This window comes from Phyllopteryx taeniolatus, chromosome 12 (genome assembly GCF_024500385.1).
Source record: "Phyllopteryx taeniolatus isolate TA_2022b chromosome 12, UOR_Ptae_1.2, whole genome shotgun sequence".
Taxonomy (NCBI): Eukaryota; Metazoa; Chordata; class Actinopteri; order Syngnathiformes; family Syngnathidae; genus Phyllopteryx; species Phyllopteryx taeniolatus.
In genome coordinates, this window is record NC_084513.1 from 12,884,660 (window position 1) to 12,911,029 (window position 26,370).

At 39.7% G+C, this 26,370-nt stretch overlaps 2 protein-coding genes and 1 long non-coding RNA gene across 7 annotated transcripts; 2 read left to right on the top strand and 1 right to left on the bottom strand.

Moving 5' to 3' along the window:
• LOC133487188 (glutamate decarboxylase 1-like) lies at positions 1-15,016 on the top strand. The gene is given in 18 exon segments (XM_061793368.1): positions 1-368; positions 806-993; positions 1,952-2,014; positions 2,692-2,850; positions 4,650-4,892; positions 4,972-5,062; positions 7,312-7,393; positions 7,395-7,425; positions 7,577-7,692; positions 7,767-7,846; positions 7,931-7,985; positions 9,935-10,051; positions 10,132-10,196; positions 10,588-10,666; positions 10,757-10,906; positions 11,391-11,498; positions 12,721-12,810; positions 13,713-15,016. Coding segments are annotated over 17 exon segments (1,779 nt in total). The 5' UTR covers positions 1-368; positions 806-917; the 3' UTR covers positions 13,887-15,016.
• LOC133487192 (uncharacterized) lies at positions 12,367-20,391 on the bottom strand. Of its 2 annotated transcripts, none has more exons than XR_009791240.1 (3): positions 20,285-20,391; positions 13,120-13,216; positions 12,367-12,778 (listed from the first exon to the last, which is right to left on the bottom strand). It is a non-coding gene; the product is annotated as an uncharacterized LOC133487192 (long non-coding RNA). The 2 variants fall into 2 exon arrangements; XR_009791241.1 differs by lacking the exon at positions 20,285-20,391 and adding an exon at positions 19,611-20,173.
• Positions 19,202-26,362, top strand: LOC133487191 (Golgi reassembly-stacking protein 2-like). 4 transcript variants are annotated; one of them, XM_061793378.1, is made up of 10 exons: positions 19,218-19,439; positions 21,213-21,280; positions 21,778-21,871; positions 21,936-22,139; positions 22,860-22,946; positions 23,027-23,157; positions 23,254-23,356; positions 23,434-23,530; positions 23,594-23,671; positions 25,612-26,362. In XM_061793378.1, the coding sequence occupies exons 4-10, from the start codon at positions 21,978-21,980 to the stop codon at positions 25,839-25,841; spliced, it is 888 nt and encodes a 295-aa protein (XP_061649362.1). In that variant the 5' UTR covers positions 19,218-19,439; positions 21,213-21,280; positions 21,778-21,871; positions 21,936-21,977; the 3' UTR covers positions 25,842-26,362. The 4 variants fall into 4 exon arrangements, with proteins under 4 accessions (XP_061649358.1, XP_061649362.1, XP_061649359.1 ...); XM_061793375.1 differs by having other exon boundaries at positions 19,221-19,439; positions 21,778-21,858; XM_061793374.1 differs by lacking the exon at positions 21,213-21,280 and having other exon boundaries at positions 19,202-19,439; positions 21,778-21,858.
• Positions 26,363-26,370: the final 8 nt, after the last annotated feature.

Consider the following 26,370-nt stretch of genomic DNA (forward strand, 5'->3'; position numbering starts at 1 on the left):
CCTCACTCCCTCACGCCCTCCTCTCTCACATAATGTGTTGCTCCACCAGCATCAAACTTGAAGTCCGTGACGAGCACTCAGAGGGGAGCATCACATCCCCACCCCAAAAAAAAAGAAAAGAAAAAAAAAAAGAAAGTCTCACTGAGCTGAGAGAGAGAAAGAGACACACACAAGCACACACAAAAGGGACCAAGTATCGAACAACGCGGCAGGAAGACTGGGATGATGAACCGTCATTTGCGGGCTTAAATGTCAACTCCAGCCCGGACAAGGTCACCTTGCATGGCATTGCATGAGTGGAGCACTCGTCGAGCTGCTCAAGTCTAGTTTGGACTGCACCTCGGCTCGGCGTCTCGTTCGCATCCTCGGTGAGTGTGCAGGAAAAGTCAAGGAAATGTGCTTTGTTATTTCTGGACGCGCTGTAACAGGTGCTTGGTATCGTGTAACGCCCTTTCAAATTGTATCTTATACACTTTGCACACAGTTTGCTTTATCGATAAATGATGAGTATTTGATATATATATATATATATATACATAGATGATGCATGTTGACTTGTTCAATAATAAAATATTGGGCAAATTGCATTTACTAAATCAAACAGTAAGTTAGATTGAAAGGATTGTGCGTTTGTTGCCTGCACACAATTGAATTGGTATAATTTGGTGTTTTGAGGCTTCAAGACGATGATCAGCAAAATAATGTGATTAATTAGTTCAATCCAGTGATTATTTTGTTAGAGCGGCACATGGATTTTCTTCTCTCCTGACCATGAATCACTCCTCTCCCCCCCCCCAAAAAAAAGAGATTTTAAAAGGGAAGAGGAAGAAGACGAGGATTTTTTTCTTTTTTTTTTTTGGTTTTTGGGAGGTGGGGGGAGAAGCTGAGGACTTTGACTCAGAGTCTGCACTGGATTGATGGCGTCTGCACCGTCCTCCTCCTCCGATGGCGATCCGGATCCCAACGCGACAAATTTACGGCCACCGGGCTCAAGTAGGTGCACGCGCAGATAAAATGCGATTTCACGCCTGTTATTTGGGCCTATTTCGTGGGTCATTAATCATTTCCATTTGGGGGGGAGAGGGGATGGAGCGGGCGATTCGGGGGGAAAGGGAGGTTCTTTCTCTGCTGCATTAAGGCCCCCCTGGGCATTATTATTATTATTATTATTATTATTATTATTATTGCAAATGTGTTAAAGCTGTCCATTTCTGCTGTATAGGTGGCCGCATGTTTGCATGCACGTAAGGAGACCCTAAAGTGGCAATTAATGGAGCCATACTAAATTGGCCTTAATGGAATACTTGAGCATTTGCAGCACGAAGAAATCAAGTCCAGTGAATAGTGACGTATTTTGCCATTAAAAACGAACTGTTAATGTTTTTGTTTAAATATTTTAAAATAGATGCCAAAAAAAATTTGATGTACAATTTAAATGTACCAGTCCCCACCCCCACCCCCGCCACGCACAAAACTGCATTAGGACCAATGAGCTGCGCACATGAGGCCAATGATTTGTCTAATGATCCAAAGCAGAAGGTTAAAATGTGGATTATTTGCTGTTGCTCCCACCCCGCCCCCGAGCCCAGCCACCCCCACTTCTAAATTGCTTTTTTTTTGGATGGGTGGGGGCATTTGATTGCCTGATCCCCCTCCTGCCTATTCAGAGTGCCCCCTCCCCTCAACACTGGTGGCTGCGAACCCACGATAAGGCACCAGTGTCGTCCTCCTTTTCACTCAATGCCATTTTTAAAGCTGAGGAATAATTAACTTCAAGTTAAATTGGGTGGGGGAGAGGTTAAGTGTAGGCTGGTCTACATTTAGGGCCTATCGAAATCTTACAAATCATCCAAAAGTGGCTTTTTGAGCTCCCTGGAGCAATCTTATTTGTGACAAACACATTTCTATTGGACTGTCTATTTTATTTTTAAGGACTTTTCTATGTATTTAGGCTATGTCGCTTGGTGTGGAGTTGCTCATGGATGTACACGAAAATTGGGAATGAAGATTTATGGTAAGTCTGCAAAATGTATCCTATTCTTTTTTCTTTTTTAATCATTCATTCATTGATCTTCCGTTCCGCTTAGCCATATATTTAAAAACACACGAACCCATCTAAATGAATGATTATGTTCTATATTGCTCTTGATGACATAAAAGCAGCGAATTAAGGATGGATTTTACAGTTTACTCCCCGAGAGTCTATTTCAGCCCCCATGATGCGAGCTGACACATCCCATAATAGTGAATGTCACGCACCGGTGAGCTGCACATTTTTTTGACCGACACGTTCCGCTGCTTTCATCAGGAGCATTTAATTAGCCGGCACTCTTCATCTGCATCATAAAAGACTCCCGTGGAGAAAAAAAAAAAAAAAAAAAGCCCATCAATAGATTTGCAATAAACAAATCTCCAAAGAGCCGCACGGTATTGAGATTGTAATTTTCTGTTAAGATTTATGAACACCTATTTTGGTTTGCGGCTGATCTGGGATCTACTACATGCGCTCACTCAAATGCAACGCTTTATGACGAATTTATAGCAGCGATTGGTTTTGCTGCCGATGTCATCATGATGCCTTGATCGGGGGCCTCCTCCTCTTCGAAAGGGGCCCTGAGAGGAGAACAGTTGCAAAGGCAAAAAAAGTTGGCCCCATCCTGGTCACGTAACCATTCTGCGGACTCTTGTTAGGTTTCCTGCAGAAGAACAACAGCGTGGAGGAGGGCAGCAGGTTCGTGGGCTCGTTCAAGGAGCGCGCGGCCAGGAGCCTCATGTTCACGTGCGACAACAGCAGCGGAGGCACGCGCTTCACACACACGGAGACCGACTTCTCCAACCTGTTTGCCAGAGGTAGGTGAAAGTCATGTGACCAAAATAACGGGTTCGAAATAGAGCGGGGAAGCTGTCAAATGAAATCCACGATCGGGCTTTGAGTTGTAACTTAGTGGCCACAATATTAGGTACACCTGAAGCCTTGCTAATTGTAATAAATAAGTAGTAAATGTGTAACAAATGTGTAATAAATGCCTTAGCGATAGTAAAAGTGCTGTCTAAATAGTAGTGATTCAACACATTTAGGTAAAATAATGCAGCCTCTGAAATGTACTTAAGTGTAAAAGTAAAACAGAATTTTTACTGTCAATTATATGTACAATCCATTTTGATAACTTGACATGACGGAGGAAAATACATAAAATAGTTTTCCACTTTTATTAACTTACATTGGGGTTGTACTGAGATGCTAAATTAACAAATGATAACTGAACAAATCTAAGTACTAATTCAGCTCCTTTACTTAAGTAAAAGCGAAACATTTCAAACTCTCAAATGTACATAAGTATAAAAGTACAAATGAATTTGGACTTTCTATGAAATACGTATAATACTTGGCACAATGACAATCACATAATAGTGTCCTTTTTATTAACTCAGGGTTTATGCTGTCAAAACATGCTCCGCTAGCTTTGCTAACAATGTGAACTTACAAACAAAAATGCTAAATCAGCTCATGATCATAACTAAAAAAATACAATTTACCTGTATGTGCTTTTTCAGATTGAGATTTTTTTTTAACACCAGAAGATGGTGGTTTTAGACCGGTTACAAGAATGATTCATTCTTGTAGCCGAAAACCTCAAAACAATTCTCCTAAGTAAGACCATGGAAGGGGAATATCTTGCTTCTCCAAATCTGTTGCGTCATCATTGTTGCTGCTCCCTGGTTCAAGTTGCTCCATGTTCCTGCTGTCAATCTTTTTTTCTTTAAAAGATCTCAGTCAATCAACATTTTTTTTTATGGACGTGGAAAAAAGTAACGAGCCGATTTTGACAGAGTAGCCTGACAGATATCTGTTTTCAAATGTAGGGAGTAAAAGTCAAAAGTCATCAGAAAAATAAGTCACGTAAAGTGCAGATACCTAAAAAAATCTAGCGACTGTAAGTACACTAATGAAGTACTTGTACTTCTTTACTTCCCAACACTGGCCTGCCTAAAATACACTGCCAGGCCACATTATCATGCACAAACTAATGCACTAAAATAGGCTTGTACAAATATAAAAATGTACTTTTGATTGACACTGCCTGAGAGATATTAGCTGAACAGTGCAGTATAGTTCTACACCCTTGAAAAATACAGCACTACAATGAATAATGTGAAATAAATCGATTTTTTAAAATATCTATTTTATCTCTTGCATTGGGACCCATTAGATTATGCAAGTGTAACCTAATGTTCAGTATACAATGGGGGGGAGGGGAACAGCAACAACTACAGTGAAGCATGGTGGTGCCAGCATCATGCATTGGGGGCAGTTTTTCTTCAGCTGGAAGTCACTGGGGCCTTAGACACGGTGGAGAGAATTAGGACCTATTTCAAATACCAGTCAATATTGATACAAAACTTTCAGGGTTCTGCTATAAAGCAACAAAAAAATAAATACAATGAAATGAAATGAAAAATAAAGCCAACTGGACTTTTGGACTGTATTTGGGGTACTCAGAGCCACTTTAAATGGTGGCAGGTTACTAAATCACCAGTAATTCAACATTGAATATAATCCATCTTTGTATTCAATTCACCAGGATTTTCTAAAGTATTATACAGGCAAAGGAGCCACCACACACACAACAGTTGAGTTGTTTTTGCAGAGCTCTTACCTGCCAAAAATGGAGAGGAGCCCACCATGCAGTTCTTGCTGGAGGTGGTGGAAATCCTCATCAGCTACATTCGCAAAACCTTCGACAGATCCACCAAGGTTCTGGACTTCCACCACCCACACCAACTGCTGGAGGGCATGGAGGGCTTCAACCTGGAGCTCTCGGAGCAGCCCGAGTCCCTGGAACAGATCTTGGTGGACTGTCGGGACACCCTCAAGTATGGCGTGAGGACAGGTGAGGGGGGGACAAAGAGGCCCCGAGGAGCTCAGACATTAGCATAGCGTATACTGTACCTTGATGGTGTGTTTTCCAGGTCATCCCAGGTTTTTCAACCAGCTCTCCACTGGATTAGACATCATTGGCTTGGCAGGAGAGTGGCTCACCTCGACGGCAAATACAAACATGTAAGTCCCCATTCACAACTCAAATCACTTCTCAAATCAACGTTCCCCATTGAAATGAATGGAAATGCCATTAATGTGTTCCATCCCCCCAAAAATTGGTAACGTGTTTTTAATAAGAAAACTAGCACTTATTGTACTGTATAAAAACATACAGTAATAACATAATAAAATGGAATTGAAATAAATCAACAAGAATAGAATAGAATGGAATAATTCTTTTAGCTATAGTTTTTCTTCATGACCCTGTAATGTGAATTCCGAGATTTGTTTCGAAATACATTATACATGATGTGGAAGCATAAGACAGATGCTCGATGAAGCATAGCATCCGTTTTTCAGTGGGCCATCATTTCACATTTTCAGGGGACACGCCTACAGCATTTGAGAGTGGAGACAATGGCTTGAGTTTTCCAGATTTTGAAGCCTTAGTTTATATACCGTACCTGGCGATTTCTTTTTTTAAATAAAAATTTGGCAATGTTTTTTATTTATGTAAGTATTCTTTTCCCACTTAACTTTCACTGAACTTCCTGGCACTTTTTTTTTCCTTTTGCAACCAACTTTCCTCACTTTCGGCAGCTTCTCCATCTTTTTATGGACAGAGGTCCACAGGTTCGAAATTATTTGAACTCACTTGGCTGTTTCAGTATAACACATATGATAGATATACTACCCTCGTACTGCTTCGCCAAGTCAACTATTTGCACAGTACGTTCGTGTTTTTATAATATTTCAATGGACATTGTCCACTTCTTGTCAGCACTCACTTTCTTAGTACCCATGGTTGTAAAAAAGAAAGGTGGCAAAATATCAGCACAAAAAATGTGAAATGCATGCACAAAGCACAACAGATGCTTTTACTTTAGGTGATCAATATGAACTGATGGTGGCCGAATGATTTGAAGTTCATTAGTTAGTCAAATTTTTGCTCATAACATAAAGCAAAAAAATTGACCAAACAACAGCTCATAATAATAATAATTAAAAAAAAAACTCTTAAATTGGGGCACTTGTATGTCAAGGTAGCCCTGTATGTCTTAAAATCTTCTGGCCTGCTAGAATACGAAGCAAATGGCGCAATGATATAAAATGTCCCAAAAGAAGATGCTTGTAAAGCCACACCACCCACTTTGGATCATCTCCATTGGTCTGCCCTCACACTGTATTCACATGATTCAGCCCTGCAGGCCAACATAATTACATATTGATTCAAATGCACAGTGTACATACTGCCGTTGTTTCATGTGACACGAGTTCCAGTGAGGTAACAATTCCAGAAAGAGGCTACAGGACGTCTGCCCTAAAAGCATCTGGACCATCACTATGAGGGATGCAGTTATGACACTGCATAACTGAATCTGCTATTTGGACTGAAGTTTGAGTATAACTTATATTTAAAGTGAGTGAGAGCTTATTTTTTACGGGGGCTATACATTCCAGAACCACCCGCGATAGGTGAAAATCTGTGATTGAGAGAGACTGCTCTTTGCCCTTTCCTGGCTCAATACTTTCATGAGTTCTATTAACTCTCTTATTGCACCAACAAAATAATAACGTTGTTCACATTTCCTCTTATGGGCTCTCTGGTCTGGAGATGAGATATTGTGGAGTTCATCATAGATACACTGCACATCAGCACAAAGCCTAAGCCGACCCCAAAGATATCTTGAAGCAGATCCTCGGGTAAAGGCTCAGTAAATTGCAACAATGGCAGCTTCACTGATTTGATTCATGCTCTCCATTTGTCATTTAAGGCACATATTCATTATTTTTTTTATTTTTTTTCAAGTAGACATATACAAGTAGAGCTCAATTGTATTTAACCTTTAGGTACAATCTATTTGCACTAAATCTTTAAGAACTGTTTGTTTTTGAGCTGGGTATAACCTTAATGTGCAATATATTTTATTTGAATCATTATTCACTTTTGTTTTTCCTATATTTAAGTGGCGTGTTAATGTTCAAAGTGTACCCTGTCTGCACTGTTGTAAAACGGGTCCGAGTGCAGTAATAACGAGCTGCACAAGTTCACTATTGACTGAGTCTTTTCACTCCTGAAAATTTCACAAGAAACATGGCGTGACTGTGCAGAAATATGCGATAAGAAGCACGCATAAGCATGTACTGCACCTCACCCTGACAATACAATGCAATCAGCCTTTACATGTACTCCACGGCAGAATTCAGGCTAAAAGAGATTTTTTCACAGTTTTTTTTTTTCAACAGTACATGTATTTTCTATGTTACAGGTTCACCTATGAGATTGCACCCGTCTTCGTACTGATGGAGCAGCTGACGTTGAAAAAGATGCGAGAATTCATCGGCTGGCCCTGAGGGGGAGGGAGATGGAATATTTTCTCCAGGTAAGAGCACAGCGCCAACTCTGGCTGAAAAGCTTTTTAAGTGAGCCAGTGCTCTTGTGTCACACTTGATTGGACACACAGAGGAAGCGCTGTTGTCAGCCACATGTACCGTAGCGATGGCTGCTGAGAGAGCCCATCTGGTTTCCTGCAGGAGGAGCCATCTCCAACATGTATGGCGTGATGATTGCACGCTACAAGTTCTTCCCTGAGGTGAAAACCAAAGGCATGGCAGCTGCACCTCGACTGGTCCTCTTCACCTCTGAGCATGTTAGTTCAACATTGTCTGCCCAGACCATTTGCTGTCTTTACAGTAAAGGCTGATTCAAACTATCTTCTTGTAGAGCCACTACTCAATCAAAAAAGCCAGTGCAGCATTGGGCTTTGGAACAGACAACTTGATCCTGCTCAACACCGATGAGAGGTTAATACCTTTCATCGTATATGCAATCAGTATAAATTGGAAATCAAACATTCCTGTGACTACGAAGTGAATTTTCTTTTCCAGGGGGAGAGTCATTCCTGCTGATTTGGAAGCCAAAGTAATCGCAGCCAAGCAAAAGGTGAAAAAAAAAAGTCAACAACATTTTCTGTGTTGAACACAAAGGTGGAGAAACAAATGTTCTCATCGGAAATTCTGTAATAGAATTAGAATTACTGTACAGTGAATCAGGGACTGAGCCCTGCAGTAAATGGTGAAAACCCCAGACTAAATGACCAAAGACTGCTGCCTATATATTAGTGTAAAAAGTAAATATACCACAATCGTTGACCCATAAACACTAAAATAATTTCCAAGCCATTTTACAAAACTACTCTTAAGAATAAATGGCTTACAGATGATTGGATAAATTAAAAAATGCAGAGTAAAAACATATACGTGACTGCTAACAACCCAGGGTAAACTTAGCTCCTCCCCAAAATACAAAGATCTTAGAAACAGTCGAAATGTATCACCTCAACATCCAAGAGACCCAACTTCGGAGTTTTTTTAGATACGAGCCATTGATCAGCTGATTTTTTGCTTCGATTTCTGAGCTAAAACTTGAGATAAGAGAGCTACATGGTGGCAGTGAACTCAACTCAACTTACTTCACATCAAGTAGCAGTTGTGCTGATAGAGGACAAGTCTTCTAAAAAGAAGCTGCAAGCTGTTTATTGTCACTCCCATTTAGCTTAATGCTAATGAACAATGCAAAAGGCCATAGACGGGCTACCAAATAGCATTGGTGTCACAGTGTTATAATTCTCTAAGCAAAAGATATTTGAACAAAAACAGTGACAGATAATATAGCAATACTCATGGGCATATATTCTTTATCCTCTGCAAAGAACTATTACTGTGGCTTACTGAGGAGTTCCATGTATAGGCGTATGTCTGCATGTGCTGCGCGGTGGAGGACTGGTTAGAGTGTCTGCCTCACAGTTCTGAGGACCGGGGTTCTGGCCCTGCCTGTGCGGAGTTTGCATGTTATCCCCGTGCCTGGATGGATGGATGGATCCATGTACTGCCCCCAGATGGCCAAGGTGCACACACCAGACGGAGCAGTGCAATGTCAATTGAATTAAAGCAAAATGTTTTTTCTTAAAAACAAATTACAATTTTTTTTTTTGGGGGGGGTGGCATTTTGTGGCATTGTAGGGCATTACAGAAAAAGAAAATCTCCAAAAACATGCAGAAATTTCCCAAATAAGTGTTTTTCAGAGAATCGCTGAGGATAGGTTCCTCAGAACAAAATAGGTGAATTTGTGACTAGTGAATAGGTGAAGGTACACTGTAAATAGTTCAGGGTTGAAGTTGTTTCCATCCAAAAAGTCTTTATTAGCGGCACTCAAAACATTTGAAAATAACATTTCAACATCAGTTCGCTGTTGACTTCATCGTTTACATTGTGTTCTACGTATGCTTATTATTATCATGGACTTATTGTCAAACAAACAAGCCCTAGGAATTGAATTACTTGGAATTGGTTCTCAAATGACAAAATGAACGTTTTCAATTCCCATCCCTAAAGGTTAAAATGGTTATTCAAATGTTTCCTATTTGCCATCACTGGCACCCTTCCATGGTTGTGTACAAAAACAAAAAAAGCAAAACATACTTGTGGAGGTAATTCCTTAGATACATGACAGTGGTTCAACATCATAAGTTTAGTGCAACCTTAGATATGTATTCCAAAAATAGTTTGATCAAATTCAAAACCGTTTGAATATTCTAGTGTATTTTTCTTCGAGAGTAAAATGAGAGGCAATCAACTATGCTGTAGTTTGCCAGAGCAAGCAAGGCTATATTAATAATGCTTCTGTCCGCTCACATATGAGGCTCCCGTGGAACAAAGTGCTGTAAGTCATTCTTCAAGGCAAAGTGATGTGAGGGCTGGAGGGGGCGGGCAAGCAATTTTGCTCTAACCATATCTGCAGAGAGCAGGAGTGCATTATTACAGAACTGCTCTATCCTGTCTTTTTGATGTCATGGAAAGAGCATCATTACCGACGTGTTCTTCCCTTCTAGGGCTACGTCCCCATGTATGTGAACGCCACGGCCGGCACCACAGTCTACGGAGCCTTCGATCCCATCAATGAAATCGCTGACATCTGTGAAAAATACAACATGTGGCTACATGTGGACGTAAGACATTGATTTCTTAGATTTCTGTATAAAATAAATAATAAAACTATTTATTCTCACTAGTGCAAAAATGTGTGCAGGGTGCATGGGGAGGAGGTTTGCTGATGTCTAGGAAACACAGACACAAGCTGAATGGGGTCGAGAGGTAAAACCGTACACTGGTGGAGTGATTTTATATCCTGAAGTCTCGCCGCCACAAATGTGTGTTGCAACAAATATGAAAACGCTTTGATTTACTATGCCAAGGAATAAATACTCACGTAAATTAAAACTACTTCGGTACAGTCACGAAGTATTTGTACTTTGTTACTCTACAGTACTGGTTCTCTTCCGATCATGCCTAGCTTTCTGTAAGAAATCCTAGTAAATTCTCATGAGAACAAGCTGCACTCAACCACAAACCTCTGACAGCTTTTATAAACGCCCCACATTCAATCCTTCCCTCGCGTGTATCGTAAGGTTCAGTGTCTATTGATTGGTCCTCGCCAACACAAGTAAACATAGCTGATCTCATAGATGTTCTATGATTTGTGCAGGGCCAACTCAGTCACCTGGAACCCCCACAAGATGATGGGGGTGCCTCTGCAGTGTTCCGCCATTCTGGTCCGAGAGAAGGTGAGAAGTTTCTTTTTCCAGCTGTGTGTCTTGGACATCTCTGGACTTTTGTACTTTGTTGTTTTTTGACGCTTGTTACTTCTCACATAGGGCTTATTACAAGGCTGCAACTCTATGTGCGCTGGCTACCTGTTTCAGCCAGATAAGCAGTACGACGTGGCATACGACACAGGAGACAAGGCCATTCAGTGTGGTCGCCATGTTGACATATTTAAGTTCTGGCTCATGTGGAAAGCAAAGGTACATACTTGTATCACACAAAATTCTCTTGGATACCGTGTTGCATCTCAGTTTCAGGCTGTTGCCAATCTTTTTATGTCGCAACAAAAAACTATTTTTTTTTTGGTCAGCTCCTCACAGAGTTCTTTGTAATGAGGTGCCATATTGAACTTCCAGTGACAAGCTTTAGAGCTTGTGAGAGCAATAACACCACATTTAACACACCTGCTTCCCATTCACACCTGAGACCTTGGAACATAAATGAGTCACATGACATCAGAGAGGGAGAATGGCTAATTGGGCCAAATTTGGACATTTTCACTTAGGGGTGTCCTCACTTTTGTTGCCAGCAGTTTAGACATTAACGTCTATGTTTGTCGAGTTATTTTGAGGGGACAGTAAATTTACACTGAGATACTTTGCTATTATGATCACTTCTTACTCTCCTAATGGAGCTTGTCATGCAGATACCGACCCAACGTTTTTGTTTTTCTTCCCTCAAAAGGGAACAGTGGGATTTGAACAACATATCGACAAGTGTCTGGAACTGTCATCATACCTATACTACAAAATAAAAGACAGAGAAGGCTTCAAGATGGTGTTTAACACAGAGGTGAGAGTGTTCCTTTAACCCTACAATATAACTAGAATACATGGTGTCCAAAAAGTCACGATACACTTCCTTTTTTTAATTTTCGTTTTCACAGACGTGAGTCCATCAGCATTTGACAGCTTAGGCTTTGCAATTTTTGGAATCATATCAGTCCCTTGCCCATGTCTCCCCACTCAACTGATATTAGAGGAGCGTTGCAAAATATGCCGCCTTGCGATACATTTTTCTGTTCCCCAGCTACAGTTTAGGCAAGTTTCTCAAATCAAGATCTTCAGGTTGTTCAAAGGCTTCAAGCAGAAGATTATGATGCTCAACAACCTGAAGCTGCTAGGGATAAAGCTTTAATCACCCTCTGAATCGAGCTTTTGTTGATGCTGAGTTCCAGTGCAGCCCTGCAAAATAGGAGTTACCGCCTAGGAGTTACAGTAAGTGTGATCCTGAGGGGTGGTAGTCAAATTTGTCAAACAGATCCTGTTTTGAGAAACTTCTCATGATACCAGAAATCGTACTATGCATTGAAGCAGTGTGAGGGTCAAAAAGCTTCTCAAACTGGCGCTGAACTTCTGTCGGTGACAGAAAAACGTCTTGTCAGGCTACAATTTTGCAATGCTGCTTCAATGTCAATTGGCCAGCAATGGGCAAAGGAATAATTATATGCTTAGAAAAAATGTAGTCTAAGCTTTCAAATGCTGATGGCCTCACCTCTGTCCGATTGATACCTAAAACGAAATGGAAAAAAGGATGTGTATAGTAACCTTTGGGAAACCCTTCATTAACCAATTTTTCCCAACTACGTTTTTACATATAATACATGAGAAAAAATTCCCGGCACACCAGCGCACAAAAATTATGTATACACAAACAATGATAATTTTTTCTCAATTTATTCACAAACTGACTGAGTGTGAAATCTGGGTATGTTTAGTTAAACAGAAAGCTTCCATTCTGTTGTATGGTTACTTGTACCTTCTGCCATCCAGTGGGAGAGCATTTAATTATTTTACCTGTTGCTATATGTCGCTGGCATAGATAGATGAAGAAAGATACATTATTTGTAGAACAGCATCTTACTGAGGAGTGATTCTAAATTTTTTGCCCCTCTTCTAGAGCAAAATTGGGTGTTTCTGTTACAGCTCTTGCTTCATCAGATTAGAACAGGGTACCTCATGTGTCATTGTGAGTGCATATCAGCTTTTATTACAAATGGTCCTTCTCTTATCAGCCACAGCACACCAACGTATGCTTCTGGTACCTTCCGCTGAGCCTACGCGGCATGCCTGCTGGTAAAGAGAGACAAGAGAGGTTGCACAAGGTAATGACTCATTAATCTGCTTTAAGATTCACGTTCACATTTATTTCTCAGATAAAGTTTAATGCTTCTTCTTAAGGTCCTACAATTTGGAATCCAATCAACATGTTCTGGAAAAAATACGAAGTCATATAATCAGCAGACTTCCAGTTCCTAGAGGGCATTATGAACATACTGTATACTGTATTTGTGTCAACCCCATCCCAAATGTTGGTGGTATCCCTGTGTGCGGTTTTGTCCCTTATAAGGCCTACAGATAGATATGCATTACAGGACAGGTTTTTCCATCCATCCATTTTCTCTAGCACTCACCATCATTCGGGTCGCAGGTGAGGTGGAGGCTATCCCAGCTGGCTTCCTGTGAGAGGTGGGACATGTCCTGGACTGGTCGCCAGGCAATCGCAGAGCACTAATCGAATACACAAACAACTATTCACACAGAATTTGGAGTCTTCAATTACCCTAACGCATAGACGAGTAGATATGTTCCATTAAAAAAAACTGCAATACACCTGGGGTATAGCAGGGGAACACTGCATACAGTTTTGAGATAACCTGATCTTTCCCTCAGACATATTTTTGGATCGATGAAGAAAATTATATACTCTATATTGGTTCTTCATCTTTGAATAAATGGAGAAAGTGGGTGATACCTTTTTGTTGCCATGGAGGACTAGTAGATGTGTCTATTGGGGAGTTGAAAGTTTGGATTGTGGCTTATTGGGGTTTAACTAGCATATGGTGACTTTGAAAATTTGGTGATTGATATTGTAACAGACTTGAAGTAAACTATGTAGACCTGCAGCACAAACTGCAGTAGACTTTGGAGGTTCCTCTGTATTTGATCTGCTTTGAGTTTGAATGAGCATACTTATTTTCCATTTAACACATGATTTCCTCAAAAGGTGGCCCCAAAGATCAAGGCCATGATGATGGAGTCTGGCACCACAATGGTGGGCTACCAGCCTCAAGGAGAGAAGGTCAACTTCTTCCGCATGGTCATATCCAACGCGGCTGCTACCAGGTCAGATATCGACTTTCTGGTGGAGGAAATCGAGAGACTCGGGCACAATTTGTAAGAGCCAAACGTGCATTGTGAAGTGCACACGTCCATACACACAAAAACACACATCATTAGGTACACCTGCACAATCCAATGAGCTCCGATACACGCGGTGTATCAAGATGTCTAATTGTTATTTTAGGAATAAGTTGGTGTGTTGGTTCTCATTACACCGTGTACCTAAAGTTGTGGCCTGTGATACATGGAGCATATGATGCATTTGTTCTTATCTACTGATGAGTGACCACAAATAATGGCATGTATTCTATGCAGAATAGTTCAGAAGACTGAATGAACGTAAAAACTGAGCACAACCTGATAGCATTGACGTAAGTTATTCATAATATATATGTACCTGTATGTTGATGGACCATGTTGTTTATGTCATGCTCAAATCAGTCATTCAGTAATATAAAGTACTATATACAGTATGATGCAGTCAATGTAATATGTATTGTACTTATTATGGCTGTGTTTTTAGATATTTTCTGTGTAGATTGTGTATAGTATTGTTACAAAGTATGTGTTTTACGGTGACAAAACCTTATATGTAAATCAACCCTACTCTATAACAGATTTATCACTTTATTTTAATGAAGAGACAATAATTGTGAATAGTGAATCTGCTGTTCCTTTCCATGTGTAAAATACTCTTGGTTATATCTGTTGTTTTATATATCAATGTTTTTGGATTTCATCAGTCATCATTAGTGAGCCAAAGATGGGTTGAGATCCATCAACAAATGTGCTCATTGCCCATATGGTCCATTATGGATAAAATCACATGTTTATAAAAGAATAATTTAACTGTGCAATACGTGTCGTGTTAACTGTGCAAAGTCATTTTGTTGGAAGAAAAGCACAATGGTAAAATGCTAACGACAACGATTGTTTCTAAGATTACATGGCCGTCGGAGTGACAATTAACCACAATACGCAACATGCTCGCCGAAGGCACACTTTCTGTGAACCACTTGAGTATTTGTCATGAAGAATTTAGCTTGCACAGTGTTTGCTGTTGTTGTAAGAAGAACTCAAAAAAAAGAACATTCCTGAATCAGATGAAATGTGAATGTAGGGACTTTAACTTCTCATTTACGGTATTACTGTTGTAACCTCAGCACTAATAAAGTTGTGAGCTGTTGAGCATCTGTGGGAACGTTTTTCACTTTTGAACTCTGATCTCAGTTACTATTACTATGATTATTATGATGGTATCTATCGAACGATCAATCGATCGATCTTGCTAGCCAACATAACTAATTCTTAGTGGAAATTAAGTATTATTATATAAGCTAGCTAGCTGCCTTATGTAATATTTAATTTCTACTAAACGTTTTATGTTTTACCATCATTTAAAATCAGTTGGTGTTAAAAAGTAACGCCCTATCATTTAATGACATTTATTTAACAGAGAAATATTTTTTGAAGTACATCACAAAATGTTCAATTTTATGCAATTTGCAGTGCATTTTTTTTTTCAAAATGAAAATCCTACTAAATTGAATGAATGACCGCAAAGCAAACATTTTGTTTTTTAAACCTATTTCCTTACTTTAAGATGTCTATATTCTATATTCCAAATACATCCAATGTTTGTTTCCTTAGAATTAAATCCAAATTTGTTTAAAAAAAAAAAGGGTCATAGATTGTCTGCAGAGGAGACGTTTATATTCTTCTACCTTAAGATAACGCTCCCTTGCCAATTTCTCCAGAATTCCTTACTTCTCCTTTTCCCCCCCCCTCTTTGGTTTAAATGTTTATAAGCTGTTTTTTTCCCCTTTGTTTTTAAATGCTTTTAACTATGTAAAGCACATTGAGTTACCTTGTGTATGAAATGCGCTATATAAATAAATTGGCTTTGCTTTTAAGAGATGTATCATAAAACGCATTAGACCGACCACATTCTTTTTTTTCCAGGGGAGCCTATTTGGTAGCTCCGCCTGGCTGCATTTTATTTTTGGACACCAGAGCGTTAGATGGACTGGTTGCCTGTGTGGCTCCTCTCCCATCCTCACTGCTCCAGACAATGCTTTGTTTCATGGTTGAGCGCCGCGATCGTTACAAGCCTGCTGTCCCCAACTGCTTTGTGTACTTAAACACAGCACAGTAAACCCCCCCCCCCCCAAAAAAAAAAAAACAGAAATTAGTTTTGATTATGTATCAAATAATCACTAAACCATGATGCATCAATTTATTATGATGATGTCATGCTTCAGGTTTTGGTCTCCGTACACACGTGACACATCTTTATCATTTAATCCTCAATCCGAATCTATCAAATTAATGGTCTACAATCCTCATTTAATCATCTTGCTCAAGATAGGAAAGTAAAAGGAAGAAGACGTGGGCGTTTGCATTATGCTTTGGCTTGTGTCTCTGGAGGGCTGCCTGCTGAACACCAGACCGTGAAACACTTATCTGCCCCTGCACCAGTCTGCTCGCCCTCCATTTTGCAGCAGCAGGCCAGGAGACAACTCTCATTAAAGGAAAAGTAAGAAAAAATGCTTTATTTATTTATTTATTTATATTTTTGGTCCTGGTATATTTTATAACTGTTTAACCCAACAAAGACCAGCTAACACAATATTACCTTCACTTTCAAGTTTAATTTGTTCTATGACCAAGCTCATAGCTTGATTTACTTTTGTGCCAAATCAGTAATTGCCATTTAAATGAGTTGAATTTCCATTAATCAGTTGCAGACCCCTAAAAACCACCACAAGTTTTTGTTTTCTTGTTTTAATAAAGAAGAATCACTGTATTGTATAAATATATACTTAAACTTAGCAACTACTATAAGTATTGCAGTATTCACGTGTTGGATGTGTCTTTTAGGGGGTATGGCCTAGTGAGTGACGTCAGGGGTTGGTGTCGGGTTAGTCTGCGTGTGAGCGTTCCAGATGTGAGTTGTGGACTACAGCAGATCCTTGCAAGAGTTCTTATTTTGTATTTGTGTGTTTGACTGCTTATACAGGTACCATTCAATAAACGGCTGGAAGTGCACCGGCGCCTTCATGTGGCTCCCCATTTTTTTCCCCACTTCACTCAGGCAGTGGTATATTTCAAGCGACGGCTTATAACTCAAAAACCACATAAATTGGGGCACTAGTAAGTCAAGATAGCACTATAAATGTAATTTCTCAATTATCCACATTATTATACCATCTTAAAAAGTCTACTGGTAAACATTGTCTGATCTTTTCAGTGTGTAGGAAAGTTTGCATAAGCAATGAACACAAAATGTAACATGGCACAGATATTAGTGATCACACAATGTGAGAGGTGTCCTGGTTCGTCCACCGTATTATATTATTTACCTTTGAAAAATCTTACATCACGGCACCAAACAAAAATGTCACAAAAAAAAGTATGTATTCTGAAATAATGAGAGCAGAGCGACTGCATTGCTTTTTTTTAACCTTCAACTTATACACTGCATTCGAACCGTCTCCAAAGATCAATCATGACAAGCTGTTTACTCACAACAGAGATGCATTTTATTTATTTTCTCTCAACTTGGAGCCAAACAATGAACAAGTGATAGTTACATCAAGCCGGAACACCTCCAGGCCTCTGACTTTGAAAGTAATTATGTTGACTTACATTTTTGTCTAAATCACCTCCTCTTATTGACTGCACGTTCACGGCTTGACTCATCTTGGCACAAAGTGTAAGACAGAGATCAATAGTCCGCATACTGTAACCTAATGTACAATTAATGTACAAAAGTGCAAAATAACACCTCAATATAATATAGCTTGTTAAAATGCGTTGACATGGGCGCGCCACGCCTACGTCAAGATCCCTGTGCTTTCATGAAGTATTGTGCACTTTTTGCAGAAGTTTCAACTCCTGGAAGACTGGGCAGTAAATCTGAGTGAGCTTTTTAGAGTACAATTACACAGTTTTGGAGTGTCAGCAAGCTTCTGCTGAGAGTCAGGCTTTATTCATTGGCTTGTTAAAAATTAACTGTCACCAGGTGAAGTACATCTCTCACTTGCTAGTTGAATGATGCCACTAGTTTTTGTGCAGTACACAAAAGGAGGTAATGAACTAGTCTTGAATTAGATTATTATCAGTGCTTTTTATTTAATCACAAAACTAATGTTGCTGAATGACATTCACATTAAAGACTAGTGCAAGACAACAATAATGTCTTGAAGATTTCAGAGTGAAGGAAAATATTAAAATGAAGCAAATAAAACCAAGGTTAATATCACTTCTGACAAAGTTTGTTTTATATATATATATATATATATATATATATATATATATATATACTAATATTTCTGCCACTCTGATATATTTAAGGTTTGGCAAAATTATTAGAACCACCTCACAGTTTGACTCCATCAGCAAACCACAATAATAAACATACCATAATCTTTGCAAATTCAGAATTTCTGATACAGTTCTTGTATCTAAATGCCATAGACTGTGCATATGTACCTCATGTTTTGTGGGTGCTGTTGTTATGTTATTGTTAATTGTTGTTTAATTGTTAATGTTATTACCTAATGTTAATGTGTTTGTATCAGAACAGCATATAATAAGCATATACAAGTAGTAAGTACTTCCATGCAAAATAAGATCAAATAAAATATAGTAAAAAAAATATTATTTTTTTTTAACACTGTGCCCCTATATACAGGTGCATCTCAATAAATTTGAATATCATGCAAACTCCACAGAGGCGAGGCCGGATTTGAATCCAGCTCCTCAGAACTTTGAGGCAGATGTGCTAACCAGTTTTCTCACAGTGTAACCCTAACAAGGGGTCGAATGGCAAAATTCACATCGCCTTTTTGAGTCATGAATGGGCCAATAAATTTCCTGGTCCAGCTATAATTGGTATAAACTATCCTTTTACAACTGATCAACAAAACCTTGCCATCAAAAAGGTATCACAGAGTGTCAGCAGAAATCCCAAAGACTGGAAGAATCACAGAAAGCCATAGAGGTGGACATAGTTGAAAATTTTCATGGATTAAACTTTTTTTCAGCAGCTTGTTAGAGAACAGCAAAAAGTACTTTAGCATTGAACTGTTGGACATGTGCATGTAAAAGCTTAGAGATCAGATAAATTTACATGTAAAGGTTATAATGCATTTTCAGGTTCATACTGAAATTTCCTTTGAAAGCCGAAAACCTCAAACTTTTTGTGAGTAAATTTAAGTATAAACTCAAATAAATCTTGAAAAAAAAAAAAAAAAATACAAGAGGAGGTTAAAAATCAACATTTTTTGCAGCTCCCCCTTGAGTTTTGTTCTGGATTGACATCATGCACCAGAGCCTGTCTAACAAGGATAGAGCAGGGGAGAGAGAGCTCCTTGTGCCTTGGAGGTGTTCATCCGCCTGGCGGAAGCCCTGAGTTCCGACCAACCAGCAACCACACACGTTGACATGCAAATGAACACAGCCGGTACAGTCACCCTGCTGATCAATTCACTCCACTGCGGAAAAACCCAGCCCTCCGAGTTCCATGGGGGGCTTTACGAGCTCCATGGGGGGCTTTAAAGGCGTGCAAGTACCAGGTGGTGGAAGCGAAGGCTACCACGTCCTCAAAGTAAGTCGTTACTTCAACAAAAAGTCGAGCAAATTACTGTCCGTGGGAGGAAAATCGCGACTTGTAATACTGTGGAGATCCCATACAGGGATTTGTATTTGAGTGTCTTTAAATTTCCTTCTACTTTATTTCAACATTTTATTTAATTAAATTGTGTTGACAAAGCGTCACCTGTACGTCGTGCTGCGATCAAGTCCCCTCGGGTATGTGAGCTCTATGTCTATTAACTGCCTCCAGTTTAAACCCCACGTGAGTTCCGCCCCTTGTTGTTTTAAAACCACAAACACATTTCCATAGAAGTTGTATTTTCTAAGCACTTTTTTGCACGGTAGTAAAAACGACGAAGGTTGGAGTTGGTGTTAGTGAATGCCTCTTTGGGAGCGCCCTGTTTTAAACTAGTAGTTAACAAGATGCTTCAAGAATAACCGGTGTGGTGACTTGCCAGAATGGGGCTGTACACGTCGAATTCATGGCTGATTTACTAAGTGCAGCCACACTACGGTCTTTATTGCACAATGGTACTGGCTCCATCTATTCTATTCTGACATTTGAAAATAAAGAATATATTCAGGCTTTCCATTGTGGGGAAAAAAAAAATAGTACAGCATGATGTACTGTAGTATCTGAGGGTTTTGGGTTTTTTTCTATTTTTTTGTGTGGCCTTACCCGACTTTATCCACTTTATCTTACTACCACCAGTATCACGTTGTAAGTTTAGAAACTATCAATAATATACGAAAACGCAATAGAACAGCACACAACTGTGCCGTGTATATCAGCTAGAGGAGTTCATAATCAATATCAAATAAAATGACAAATATTACAATTTTAAATGAAATACTCACCAGAGATGCTACAAACATGTTTTGCTAGTCGAAGTTGGCTACAAGTTTTTCTCTGACCAACCAATTAGAGGACAGAAAGGTGCTGATGTCATCAAGGGCCAGTGAGAATAATTCTAAGACTAAATGTTTAAAGAAACATTGCTAATATAGTTTAAGTCAGGGTCGATTCTAGAGTCAGAGCTTTAGCAGTGCTGAGCTCCCGGGCAGGTAGGACAAATGTTAGTTTAGTTTTTTTTAAATATATATATATATATATATATATAATGCAAGGTAATTCCTACATTTCTGGAAAAAAAAATCAGCCACAGCAAAAGAAGAATGAATTTGAGTCATAAAATTAACATATTTTAACGCTTATTTTGGACAACACATTATGATACAGTGCATGCCTACTATAGTGAGTATCAAAAGTTTACGTTGGATTTATTTTGGGGCTATATATTTTTTTTTTTTTAATGCAATGAGCAACATGTAAAACACAATAGAAACTTAGTTTCGTGAATTCTATCTCTCTCTCTCTCTCTCTCTCTCTCTCTCTCTCTCTTTCTCTCTCTGACCTAAAAGGAGTAAAAGTGTGTTTTAAAATGACAAAACAAAAAATGTTAATAGGCTTTATCCATGTCATGTCTGGGGCTCCATACACAACTAACTTCTCTCATTCCAACCAATACAGAGGACTATGGTGCTGTCTCTGACCACCTGAATCGTTTCCGAGCTAGAAAAGAAAAGAAAAAACGACAGCTAAATCCTACCTAACAACATAAACACTGAGCTATGTTTAAATGCAGAAAAAAAATTAGTACTGGTATTTATAATAGTGTGCTGGTATGGAGTGGTTGAAATTAGGAAATGTGACACATATCCTGGTTTAAGTCACATCAAGGTACTTATGCCACATCACTGGAAGGCAGCATATTTCTCTGTGCAGGTAAAGCGCTCAGAGCCCAGCCAGAGGTGAGAGGGATTGGGTGGAGCAAACCATTTTTGAGGCAATAGGTGTGTGATGTATTTTTGTTGTTAAAATGTTACATTTAAAACAAGTACTGTATGGTTTATACTTTTGTATGTTGTTTTAAAATGAAATAAGATAGTTTTAATGAATTTTGGGAGTGATCTGTCAAATTTTAGGTGTGTTGGGATTTATTTTAGGCATGGTTCAGCACCCCCAAAATGGGATAGAAAGGCCTGTGGTTTAAATTACATCAACCAGCACTACTGAATCTGAAGGCCCTGGACGGATTAGATTGACATGGCAACACATAAAGGCTGAAATTCGATTGGACAAAAAAAAAATATCATGCACATACTGTAAGCAGTGCACCTGAGAGAAAACTACAAAATGTAGAAAATTGACTGCTGGGAATAAATTAACACAATTTTTATGGAACAAATATTATAATTTAGGCTGTAAATGTAGGTCACTGCTTCTGTTTCTGACTGTCCACGACTGAAATCCAAAAATCTCTTTCTCCCTTTCTGTCATTATTTTGCAGGTGCAGCAGAATTCTCCAGGTTATTGTGCAGGACTGGAGCCATTCTTTGATTTCATCATCGCAATATGTGATACCAGACTAGTTAGTTAAACCGGTGCGTGCAGTCAAAAGCAGGTTTGGCCATATCATACACGTAATCCACGTGTGTTATGTGACAGAGCAAAGAGAACGACACCCTCCAAGATGCACTGGAGAGGAACATGGACAAACCCACCAAACTGATGTTGTACAGTACCAGGACGCTGGACGTGAGGGAGACTGTGATCGTACCCAGCAGCATGTGGGGCGGACCAGGGCTTCTGGGGATCAGCATCCGCTTCTCCAACTTTCAAGGAGCCAGAGAAAATGTTTGGCATGTCTTGGTGAGTAGAAGCATTTAAAATAAATATATCTAATTTGATTTTACTGTGAATGCTGATGCTACTGTAATGCCAAAAGACATCCAAGTATCAATGTGTAATTTTCTCTGAATTATATATATATTATTATTATTTTTTCAAATGCTAAACAGCAACAATATGTGACATAAGTACAAGCTATTTTCTCTGCTCTCAAATACTGTGGGTGTGTCCGCTGAATGTCCTAAAATCACCCGCTCAACTGTCAGTCAAATACCACTACGGAACATATTTTTCTTGTACCTGCACATTCCTAAATGTTTTGGCAGCAAAAATATATCCTCTTAAAGGCTCCAGTGGCTGGACTGTATCTTACTGGGTCGTTGCGGGGCTTTCCTCGTCGTGACCGTAGGCGCCAGCCACAATCTAGCTCGCGAGCTAACAGTCTTGTGTCTAGTAATAATAACAAAGTAGCTTGCAATTGCGACAGATAACCAAAAAAATATGGACAACTGAAATCGTGTAGAACAGTTTAACACTACATCTCCACAACTGAGTACGACATAGTTCTCAGTCTATGCATGTTTTCAGCAATTATCTTAATGTATAATTTAGAAACAAATCTCTGAATACACTTTTTCAGGGTCTTTAATTGCACTTATCATTCAACCAGATTTCTCTGATGTTCTCCACTATTCTCTCAAGCAAATGCAATGTCTTCTTGTGGTGTTGGTGAATGTCTAGGAAGTGGAGGCAAACTCTCCTGCAGCCCTGGCTGGCCTCAGAGCCTATACTGACTACATTATAGGAGCTGAAACTTTCATGGACAAGGTAGCCAGTTTGATCATGGTATGGACATCGTCACAATAGTGAGAGGCTCACCCGCTGTTTTGTGTCTTTTCTTGCAACAGAATGAAAATCTTTTCAAACTCATCAATAGCCACGAAGGGAGACTGCTCAAGTTCTACATCTACAACACAGACACAGTCGAGTGCCGTGAGGTGTATGTCAGGCCAAATTGTAACTGGGGGGGAGCGGGCAGGTATGCCAGTCACCATGGAAACCATTCTACTCAATTTGGGCCGAGGCTGCCGCAGTACCAGATGTGAATGATGTGCCCAGATTATTGTCTCTTCAGTCTAGGCTGTGGGATTGGGTATGGTTACCTGCACAGGGTACCCACCACACCTTCCACCAAGGACAAGATTCGTTTTCCTACACCAGATGAAAATTTCTCGGAGGTAGCGTAACAGTTTTAAAAGGGTGTTACGAAATTTCCAAATATTATTCACTAAGATGGAATCATTTGGATTAGCAGGTTTGTCTCACTGCAGTCATTCCAACCATTCCAGTGTGTATTTCGACTGTATTAGAACAGACAAACACAGCTTTTGACCTCACCAGTGTTCGAACAGGTATGCTGAAGCATTTTACAAAATATTTTTGGTTGTCGAGTTAACATTGCAGCTTTGCTTTAGATGCACCAGTAAGCACGACAGACCCTGTGACATCCCCACAATGTGTTCAAACGTCAGTCGATCCTGCTGCCACACAAGGTTGGTACAGAGTTCCCTCACATATTTGCAATTGTCTCATTGGTTTTCTTGTGGGAGGGTGGTGGGACTATTTGCTGGGGGGTCGGGGGGGTTGAATAAAAAAAAAAAATAAAAAAAATAAAATCACCTATTCTGTTTTTGTGCCCAGGCCAAAGCCATGTCTAATTAAATATTGCTTTGGTGGCACTTTATGGCATCTTGGAGGCAAGGAACTGGGTTGAAGTTGGGTGAGGAGCTTAATTTAGTCATGCTGTAGCCTTGTCTAATAGAAAAGAAAAAAAAACGCTTTGCCGCCATCTTGTGGCATCTATAGGCAATTCTAAACCTTTTTTCAGAGCAGGGGTGGGGTGCGTAAATTACTCCCGAATTATCGCTATTCTAGGAAGGTACAGAACACTCCACATTTTGTTCCATTTGCATCCCTACAGTTCATGTAATCCTTGGGCAGTCTTTGCATGTCAAACATTTTCATTTGGTCATGATCACCATTTTCATGCAAGCACCAGTTTACCTGTATCAGTAGCAGTTCTCACACTGTACTTAAGCAGTACTACTTAAAAGTAGAGATGATTAAATTTTGGTACATAAGTAAAAATAAGGCGGGACGGTGTCCGACTGGTTAGAGCGTCAGCCTCACAGTTCTGAGGACTGGGGTTCAATCCCCAGCCCCGCCTGTGTGGAGTTTGCATGTTCTCTCCGTGCCTGCGTGGGTTTTCTCCGGGCACTCCGGTTTCCTCCCACATCCCAAAAAACATGTATGAATTGAAGACTCTAAATTGCCCGTAGGTGTGAATGTGAGTGCAAATGGTTGTTTGTTTGTATGTGCCCTCCGATTGGCTGGCAACCAGTTCAGGGTGTACCCCGCCTCCTGCCCGATGATAGCTGGGATAGGCTCCAGCATGCCCGTGACCCTAGTGAGGAGAAGCGGCTCAGAAAATGGATGGATGGAAGTAAAAAAAAGTTTAGGGTCTGAAATCTATTTAAGGAGACTTTTTGTTTTTTACTGTTGATTGCACACAGTACACATATAGTAGTTCTAATAAAAATAGTTTCCCTCTGTTATTAACTAACACAGTGCTCTTACAGAGTATAATGAGAGGGAAAACGTCACATTAAGAGCTAGCTAGGGATGGCTATCAAAACGTGTCCCATCAGCTTTGTTAACACTGTGAACTGAGTAACAAAAAATGCTAAATTAGGAAATAACTGGGGGGGGGGGGGGGGGACAAAAAAAAATAGCTGTTTTTTTTTTCTTCTTCACACTAGACTGGGAATTTTCAAACACCTTAACCTGGTGGTTTAGCCATTGTTCATGCTCTGTGGTTCAAGTTCCTCCATGTTGCTGTCTGTTTTTTCCCCACCTTATAAGTCCCGAAGAACTCATTCATGATCTGAACCACAATTGATTTTACCGCTCTCCATTTACTTTTTTTGCATGCCGTCATCCCAGAGATTTAAAAAGTAACGACTATTTTGACGAGAATTTTTTTTTTGTTTTCAAATGTACGAACTAAAAATGTCAGAAAAATAACGATTCACGTTAAATAGCCACCTGGAAAATCTACTTAAGGACAGTAACAAAGTATTTTTACTTCATTACCAATCACCACTGGTGGTTGTAGACTGGAAGGTGGCTATGGCAAAGAATTTTTTATTTTTTTTCAATTTTACATTTTAGAAAAGAAATCCTAAAATGAGCTTAAAATGTCTGTAGATTAAAAAAAAAAAAATCGAATGTTTTGTTTGCATTGTTGTCTCATTAAAGGCCATCAACACATGTCCCGATGTGTTCTCTCATGATACAGTGCAGTTCTACAGCACTTACTAACATTAAATTAATAATTCTTTGGAAGTATCAACTCATGAGATCTGTTCACATTGTGTAAGTGTAAAAGGTGAATATTCTAAATTGAGCTTGACTTTGTGTTGTGTGCCTCCAGAGGTTCACCCTTCAAAGCAGTCCTTCACAGTCTCCGCTTCCACTCTGCCTTCATCGGAACATTCCCTCCCAACCTCTTGCGCAAACGCTGCTGTCACACAGGATGAAGCATCTCCCTCTACTGTTGTCCAAATGATCGGTTCACTGAGCCAAACTCCATCATCGGTAATCAGCTCTGACTCTATAAATACTGTGTCTGCAGACTCATCTTTGCACATACAAACTGTGTGAGGATCAGATTGTTGGAACTTGCAGGTTCAAACTATTGATGCTTGGAGGGTTTTGTGGATTTCAAAATAAAATGGTTAAACTATATATACAGTACTCAATTTCGATGTGCTATAAACAATTGTGGCGGCACGGTGACCGACTGGTTAGAGCATCAGCCTCACAGTTCTGAGGACCCGGGTTCAATCCCCGGCCCCGCCTGTGTGGAGTTTGCATGTTCTCCCTGTGCCTACATGGGTTATGGGTACTCCGGTTTCCTCCCACATCCCCAAAACATGCATTAATTGGAGACTCTAAATTGCCTGTAGGCGTGACTGTGAGTGCGAATGGTTGTTTGTTTGTATGTGCCCTGCGATTGCCTGGCAACCAGTTCAGGGTGTACCCCGCCTCCTGCCCGATGATAGCTGGGATAGGCTCCAGCACGCCCGTGACCCTAGTGAGGAGAAGCGGTTCAGAAAAAGGATGGATGGATATAAACAATTGTAAAATGATACATTTTTGTCTGGATTAAACATTTATATACATCTTGTGT